The sequence below is a fragment of the Herpailurus yagouaroundi genome, unplaced genomic scaffold (genome assembly GCF_014898765.1).
Source record: "Herpailurus yagouaroundi ecotype Mexico unplaced genomic scaffold, PumYag 67189, whole genome shotgun sequence".
Classification (NCBI taxonomy): domain Eukaryota; kingdom Metazoa; phylum Chordata; class Mammalia; order Carnivora; family Felidae; genus Herpailurus; species Herpailurus yagouaroundi.
The window spans coordinates 40,282-48,116 of record NW_024420031.1 but is presented as its reverse complement, the minus strand read 5'-3'; the positions used below and the strand labels follow the sequence as shown (position 1 = coordinate 48,116).

At 51.4% G+C, this 7,835-nt stretch overlaps 1 protein-coding gene across 1 annotated transcript; it reads right to left on the bottom strand.

The window, feature by feature from the left end:
* On the bottom strand, positions 1–7,264 carry TSPYL2 (TSPY like 2). The gene is made up of 7 exons (XM_040467089.1): positions 6,282–7,264; positions 4,891–4,968; positions 4,655–4,766; positions 4,422–4,567; positions 4,193–4,290; positions 3,045–3,880; positions 1–733 (listed from the first exon to the last, which is right to left on the bottom strand). Exons 1-7 carry the CDS (start codon positions 7,104–7,106, stop codon positions 558–560), a joined length of 2,271 nt encoding a protein of 756 aa, XP_040323023.1. The 5' UTR covers positions 7,107–7,264; the 3' UTR covers positions 1–557.
* Between the last annotated feature and the right edge of the window lie 571 nt (positions 7,265–7,835).

The window sequence follows — 7,835 nt, the reverse complement described above, 5'->3', positions numbered from 1 at the left end:
TGCACTTTGAATTTGCTCAGTTTTATTAGGATTACCAAGGTTCACAAGGAACAACGAGGGGCTTCTGGGGGGGAGGGGAACAGGAATACCGCAATGACAAGCGGCCTTGCATAGACACCAAGGCGAGCTAGCGGGCACAGCGTGGGGAGGGGGCGAGGGACGGAGGCAAAGAGAGGCTTGGGAGAACAGGGTGGCAGTAAAGCCCCCCAAGGCCACAGCGGCCCTCCCCGCTTCGGGATCAAGGGTGTCCACTCCACACAGCACGAGGAGGAGGATAGAGGGGCCCTGACCAAGGCATCACAATAAATACGTTTAGCAGCACACAGAAGCTTGCAGGGGAGGAGGGCCAAAAGGAAGGGGGAAATCCCCCCTTCCCTCCCCCCGCAAAATAAGAACTCTGCAATTACTAAACCATAAAAATAAACTTTAAACCCGTGTACGAAGTCGGTCACCCCCCAGAAGTGCAATATGGGGCCGCGCGGCCCTAGCTGAGGGGGAGGGCAAATGGGGCAGGGGGAGAGGGATACAGAGAGGCAACCCCTGCAAGGGTAAAATGTTTATCCAGTTTTGCCCCTCTTCCCCGGGTTGGCCCAAACATTTTGGACCTGAAGCACCTCCTCCATGTCAGAGTCTTCAGAGTCTTCCCCTCCTTCGAAGTCGTCTTCGATCCCTTCTTCCTCCTCCTCCTCGCTTAATTCCTCATCGTCACTCTCCTCACCTTCTTGCTCGCTGTCTGTACAGGGGAAGAGAGACAAGGGGCAAGGAGGGGAAAAAAGAGGGTGGTTAGATGAGCAGGTAGATGTCACTCTTTTGTTTGTTTAAACAATAGAAATTTGGGGCGCCTGGGTGGCGCAGTCGGTTAAGCGTCCGACTTCAGCCAGGTCACGATCTCGCGGTCCGTGAGTTCGAGCCCCGCGTCGGGCTCTGGGCTGATGGCTCAGAGCCTGGAGCCTGTTTCTGATTCTGTGTCTCCCTCTCTGTCTGCCCCTCCCCCGTTCATGCTCTGTCTCTCTCTGTCCCAAAAATAAATAAACGTTGGAAAAAAAAATTAAAAAAAAAAAGAAAGAAATTTATCTTCTCAGTTCTGGAAGCGGGAGGATAGCACTTAACAGTGAACAGAGCCTATAGCCAGGGCTTTGGGGGCCTGGAACCACTCCCCAAGCACCTCTGCTTGGAAAAAGCAAGTGTGTGTGTGTGTGTGTGTGTGTGTGTGTGTGTGTGTGTGTGTGTGTTATCTCAAGCAAGCCCAGAGGGAAGGAGGGGTGGGAGCCCTGCCTCTGGCTTATCAAAATTGATACCATGTCTGAAAGTAGCTTTTTCTCCCCATGTAATGTGTCAATGTATGTGTCTTCTGAGCTCTAACCTTGGCTGAATAAACCTTCTGTTCTTCCCAGGCAGCTCCCCCTCTTCTTTTCCCCAGTCTGATCCAAACAGGCCACACTCTGTCTTCTTTAGTCCAATTCCCTACCCCCACTCCCACCCTAGGGCTGGGCAGATAGCTCTTCGTCCCCTTCTCTGAAAGAAGATGCCATCCAGTGGCAACTCCTTCAGTTTCCGTATTCTAACTGAATATATGTCTAGATTGAATTTACATTCAATGCCTCCTTCCTTGCCCCTGCCCTCAATGGAAATTTGCCAGAGACCCCATGGCCAAAACCCCCAGGAGTGGTTGGTCTTCCAGCTCCTTCTACCTCCCCCAGGGGCCTGCCTCTCCAAGGTCTGCCTGCCCACAGCCTGGCTCAAACATCTCCCTTGCCTGTCCTCTGCCATCCCCTTCTTAGCCAAGGTTTGATTCTATTGCCTTGCCCCTTGCTCATTCCCTCCTCCTACCCCATTGATGTGGCTCTGCTCACACCAATCCATTGAAACTACTCTTGGCAAGGTCACAGATGACCTATTCAGTGCCAAATCCAGTCCTCATTATACCTGACCTGGACACTGCCCACAATCCCCTCCATGCCCAGTTCTCTTCCTAATTCTACCCTCTCAGAGCCTCAGTTTCCTAATCTATAAAATGGTGATAACAGTACCTAGCTCATAAGAGCTGCTGTGAGGATTAAATGAGTTAGTAAGTAAATCACTTACGATAGTGCCTGGCACATACTAAACACTTCATTAATGTTAACTGGCCAGAATCAGGGCTAGGATTCTGTTCTGGCTTGTTACCCCCTTTTATTTATAACTTCTGACTTCCCAGATACATAAGCAACCACCTGCCTGGGCTACCTGTACCTTATGTCCAACAGGCCTTTCCAACTCCATGTTCCCCTCTGCATTTCATCAATCCTGCCACCATGTCGTTCCCAATCCTAAGAAATGGTACCTCCGTTTGCCAGTCATCCAGGCCAGACCAAACCTGGGAGTCACCGTAAATACTGCCCTCTCCCTCAACCCCCCACGTGCAAACCTTTCTCAGCATTTCCTAAAATACATGTTTTGGTGAGCAGTAAACAGTGGCTTCTGCGGTTAAGAAGTTTGGGAAATGCTGGGTTCCACAATGTTTAAATAGGTTTCTTACAGCAGGACTTTTCAGAGCCTTTAAGGGGCTAATGTACCTGTCACTCTACCTCCAAATATTAACGTATGCAGTATTGTCCCCAACATACCTGACTACTGGACCTTTTTGTGAGAAACAGCTTTCAGGGCTGGTGAAGGATCCTCAGAAGACAAACAAGCCTGGGAGTTCCCTGAAGGCCAGGGCTGGGTACAGAGTGTGCTGAATTGTAATATGTTTGCCAGTTTCCCCCTTTCTGTGTGTGAACTTGTCCTTCTCAATTTTCTACCCACCTTCTATCTCTTCATTCCTTATTTGTCTATTGCTCTATTACAACTTATCTACCCACCAGCTAGAACTGAAATTTGTTTCTTTGGTTCTCTTACAATTGTTAAGTTAAAGGTTCCCTGGCCTTGCTTTGTTTAAAAAGTTGCATAAAATGCTTTTTCTTTTCTCCACAAGAACAGACTGTACTCATGCCTTGATATCCTGACCCTGGCCAGCTTTTTTCTGGGAAGAGAAAGAGAAAAGAGGGGGGCTCTAGGCTCACCTTCCTCACTGCCCTCATCTTCTTCTTCCTCAACTGAGGATCCTTCTTCAGAGATGTTCTCCACTTCGGCCTCAGAGTCATCCTGGTTGTTGCTGTTATCCTGATCCTTGTCAGGGTCATCACTATCATTCCTGTAATCTTCGATGTCTCTGTCGTCATCATCACTGCCTTCATTGTCACCTTCATTGCCATCATCATCACTGCCTTCATTGTCACCTTCATTGCCATCATTATCTTCATCATCACTGCCCTCGTTGTCTCCTTCGTTGTCACTGTCACTGCTGTCCTGGTTGTCACCGCTGCTGCCATGGTTGCCACCTTTGGGATTCTCGGCACTATTAGGGTTGTCATCACCATCAGGATTCTCATCGTTGTCATCAGTATTTTCTTCATTGTCATCAGGGTTCTCTTCGTTCTCATCAGTGTTGTCTTCAGGGTTCTCACTGTTGTCGTCAGGGTTCTCGTCGTCAGGGTTCTCACTGTTGTCATCGGCACTCTCGTTGTTGTCAGTGGTCTCGTTGTCATCAGAGCTCTCATTATTATCAGTGGTCTCGTGGTCATCGGGGCTCTCATTGTTGTCAGTGGTCTCACTGTCAGGGCTCTCATTGTGGTCAGGGCTCTCACTGTCACAGAGGCTCTCACTAATGTCGGTTATCTCATTGTCAGTGGTCTCAAAGCAGTCGGTGGTCTCCATGAAGTCAGAGATCTTGATGTCATGAATGGTCTCATTGTCGGTGATGTCATCACTGTCTGAAGTCTCGCTGATAATGTCTTCCATTATGTGATAGTCGTCAGAGTCTTCCATAATCACCACCTCACACTTGTCCCTGTTTTTACTGTGGGGAAGCCTGGAGTTGAGTATAGGATTGGTGGGAGGCAGGGCAGACACTAAAAGGTGCTAAGTAACTGAGGAGGCAGTAGGTTACAAGGAATTCAAGGGATGAGGTTAGGGTGGGGAGAGTCCCATTTCTGCTCCTGCCTGCACGACCTCAGGCCAATCACACCCCACTTATGCGTATCATTCTCCACTTGTAAAACATACTGAATTCTCTCAAAGGTCCCTTTGGCCCTATAAATTCTGGGTAACACTTGCCTAATCTTTGTCCCTAACAAACCACCTCTCAGCCACCAATTCCCCCCCCCATCACCTTTCTTCCTTTTCTTGCTTCTTTCTGTTTGCCCTGTAGCCTCCTTCTCCCATCATGTAGTAGCGCAGAGGGTTGACCCACAGGTCATTTTTGATAATCTGTTGAAAGAAATGAGGGGGGAAGGGGAACAGAGTTATGGGTAAAAGCCCCAGAGCCTACTCCCAATTCCCCAAGCATCCAGAAGCAAGCCTAGCAAGGCTTTCTCTGGCAATGCCAGGAGGGGACCCACCTCAGCAATCCTGTCAGCCTCTGGGAGGCTGTGGTTTGAGAACCAGCTGAAGAAGCTGTGGCTGGTGTCCTGGTTCCTGTGCCTGCGGGCCTGGGGCTCCTGGCCCCGGTGCCAGCGGATTGGAGTTGAGTGGGACACCAGCCGGCCTGAGAGGAAAGGAGGCTGTAGAGAGGGCACTGGACAAAGACAGATGGGAGTGGGGAGTGATGGTTTTCCCTAGGACCACCTCTTACCAGAGCGGCTGCGCTGGAACTCCTTGACAATCACCATGTTTGTGAAATAGGGGTTTGTCTGGAAATACAGCTTCATCTTATAGCCCATGGAGATATGTCTGAGATCCTGTACCTGCTCAGGTTAGAGGTAATGTTGAAATCCCCACCACACCAAGGCCCTTCCCACCCAAACCCCCTCACCTCCAAGGACCAGATTCCTTGCCCAATCCTAGTAAAAAACATGTCTTTGGTCTGACCTGCAGATTGGTCAAGTAGCGGAAAATGTCTTCATCACGTCGGTTGATCAAGATTGAAATTTTGGGGTGGTTGAGGAACTGATGGAGGGAGCAGTTTAGGTCAAGGAGTGACTGTTCAATGAGAGAAGGAGGGAGGGAAGGCCAGGCAGGGCAGAGCAAAAGAGAAGCTGGAGCAGAATTCCTTCTGTGTTCATGTGATGTGTGGGGAGCAAGTGGGTCATGGGACATGACCCATACTTTTCTTCCTATGATACTATGTGGTGAGAACCTATGTTTATGCAATGTCAGACATCTGTTATTAGGTTGCCTTGCCATGGTCCATATTTGCTGTGTGTCTGGGTGCTAAGGGTCCTATGTCTGTGTGATGTTGTATCCTTGGGTGCTGTGAATTTGTATTCACAAGACATTGTGTGTCTGGGGGCTGAAGCCCCAGGCCCAAGTGATGTTATATCTGGTTGTTGAGGGCCTGTAGTCATGATGTTGCTTATTTGAGTGTTACAGGTCTGTGTCCACATGATATTGGGTATCTGAGTCTGAAGGTTTGTATCCATGTGATAATGTGTCTGGATGCTGAAAACCAGTAAGTCACATGATGCTACATGTCTGCATGCTGAGGACCTGCGGCCACATAATACTGTGTGCCTGAGTGCTGACAGACTGGGATCATGTGATACTTTGTATGAGAGTGTCAAGGGTCTCTATCCATGTAATTCCATTATGAAGTTAAACCCATGTGTTCCTAACATGTTGTATATATGTACCCCAGAGATAAGATTTTCACCAATAGTGAAGAAGATTCTTCTTACTCTTCTTTCCTTCACTTAACTCCTTGATCTCCACTTCTAGGTACTCCTTCTTCTGACCTTTTAGGGGTTCCAGCTCCTTTCTAGCCCCCTTCTCTCTAGCAAGGATTGGGGTCTCCCTAGTATCTCAGCAGAGACCTAGACTTGAAGAGCCACCTGTGACTTAGGCATCCTTTCTGGGCAATTTCTCTGCTGTGTGCCTTTCCTCTCCCTCTTCACCATCTCTGAGCCACTTTATCTTCTGTGTGTCCCTCCCCTCCTCCTTTCACCATCTCTGGTCCAATTTTTCTGTGTGCCCCTCTACCATCCTCCCCATTTCACTATTGATTTTTATTATGCTCCTCCCCTTTTCTCTTTCCCATCTGTGGTCCAGTTTTTATGCTGTGTGCCTCTCTCCCCCCTTCATCATCTGTAGTCCAGCTTCTCTGATGTTTTGCCCCTCTCCTTCCATTCCTCCTCCACCAAACCTAGGCATTTTTCCAATAGGGATCCACCCACACACAAATTCACCCTTTCTGTTCCTCCCCCTTCCCCCCCCCCCTTTTTTATCATGAGCTCCTGGCCCATGAATTTAGATGACAAGGATACTGCTTTGACCCAGAAGCCTGGGATATGCTGGATGATGAGGTCCCTGCGCTCCAGGAAGGGTCTTCGCATCTGGATGAATTTGCGCTTCAGACGGAGGAAGGCCTTGCCTGCCTTTATGTTCACCGCCTCCAGGTCCAGTTGAATGTTTTCCAGTGCCTGCAGGATGCACTCTATCTTCTCGGCATTCTTCTTGCTTTCCTTCTTCACCTTCCTCTGCTTCCTCTTCCTCCTCCTCCTCCGCTTCCTCACGCTTTCCTTTTCATCCTCATCGTCATCTTCCACTAGGATGATAGCCTCTTCCTTCCCCCCTGGACCGGTTAACCTCTGGTACGCCCAGTGCCCTGCGCTACAGGTTTCTAGGACATTCTCTCCAGCAAAACTGCCGGGCTCCACAACCTGAAAGTCAATCTCCACACTTCCCCCAGAAGCCTCCGAAGGAGAGTATGTTTCTAGGCTCTCCGTGGGAGGGGGCGCCTCCCCATACCCTGACTCCATCTCAGGCTCCCAGCCGGGACCCCCAGAACCCAGGGTGAAGTACGCGCGGATCCCCCCCTCCTCCAGAATGACATAGGGCGGCGGCGGAGGCAGAGCGGGGCCCAGCCCCACCCCCCTCATGTCAGCCAGCACCTGTGCCGCCTCGGTTTCCTCCTGGAGCCTCGGGCGCTGCTCGGGTGGAGGCAAGGGCAGTCGCAGGAGCGGCGGGGGAGGCAGGAGTGGCGGGGGAGGCGGAGGCGGCGGAGGCGGTGGCAGCTGGTCGTGCTGAGCGGGCTCGGAGCTGCTCAGGCGGCGGGCCTTGGCCGGAGGCCCCTCATCCTGGCGGTCCATGGCGACCGCGCTCACAGCTCAGGGGATCGCACTCGCCCCTTCGCTCTCGGCCAAACCGCTGCTGCCTGTCACACCTGAAGCAGAGCCACTGCACCTCACGCGACCAGCTCTCCCCACAGCCTCGCTCTGGCGTTCCCTCCCACAGCGCCAACCCTACTCCCTCCGCGCCAAGCGTCAAGGCCCCGCCCTCTCCGTGACGTCAGAGGCCCATTCGTCCTCTCCAGTGGCTGCCAGCCGCGGCCGCGGTGCTCGCTCTCCCTCGACCTCTGCCCACTCTCACGCAATCCGCTTGCCAACACCACACCTCATCTCTTTCCGATTGGCTCCCCTCCGGGCCCGCCAATCACCGGGCTGACTCCGCCAGCGACGAGAGGGAAACTGCAGGGCGATTGGCTGCAAGGGAAGCTAAGGGGGAAGAAACCCCTCTCCCTCACCCCTCCGGCATTTTATCCAATGGGAAAAGTACCAGTGGTTCTGAAGACCAAAAAAACAAAACAAAAAACAAACGCAGGCACCGAGCAGGATGTGCTCAGATAAAATTGGAAGAGCCTCGCTATCGTTTTCCCTCTTAGCGGCCCTCCCCTCAGCAACTACGCACTTCTTAAATCTGCTCCTTCCCCCGTGCCCAGCGTTTGCCCCCGTGATATGGCCCCTCCGGGGGGCTAGGGTTGCCCTAAAGGGGTCTGGAATTTCGAAACCTAGGACCTTTGGTTTCGAGCTAGATTTTGA

Coding starts and splice junctions, on each gene's coding strand:
- TSPYL2 (XM_040467089.1), bottom strand. CDS start 7,106: ATGGACCGCCAGGATGAGGGGCCTCCGGCCAAGGCCCGCCGCCTGAGC. Junction 4,767..4,890: donor GCTACTTGACCAATCTGCAG/GTCAGACCAAAG, acceptor TAACCTGAGCAG/GTACAGGATCTCAGACATAT. Junction 4,291..4,421: donor AGGCTGACAGGATTGCTGAG/GTGGGTCCCCTC, acceptor TTCTTTCAACAG/ATTATCAAAAATGACCTGTG.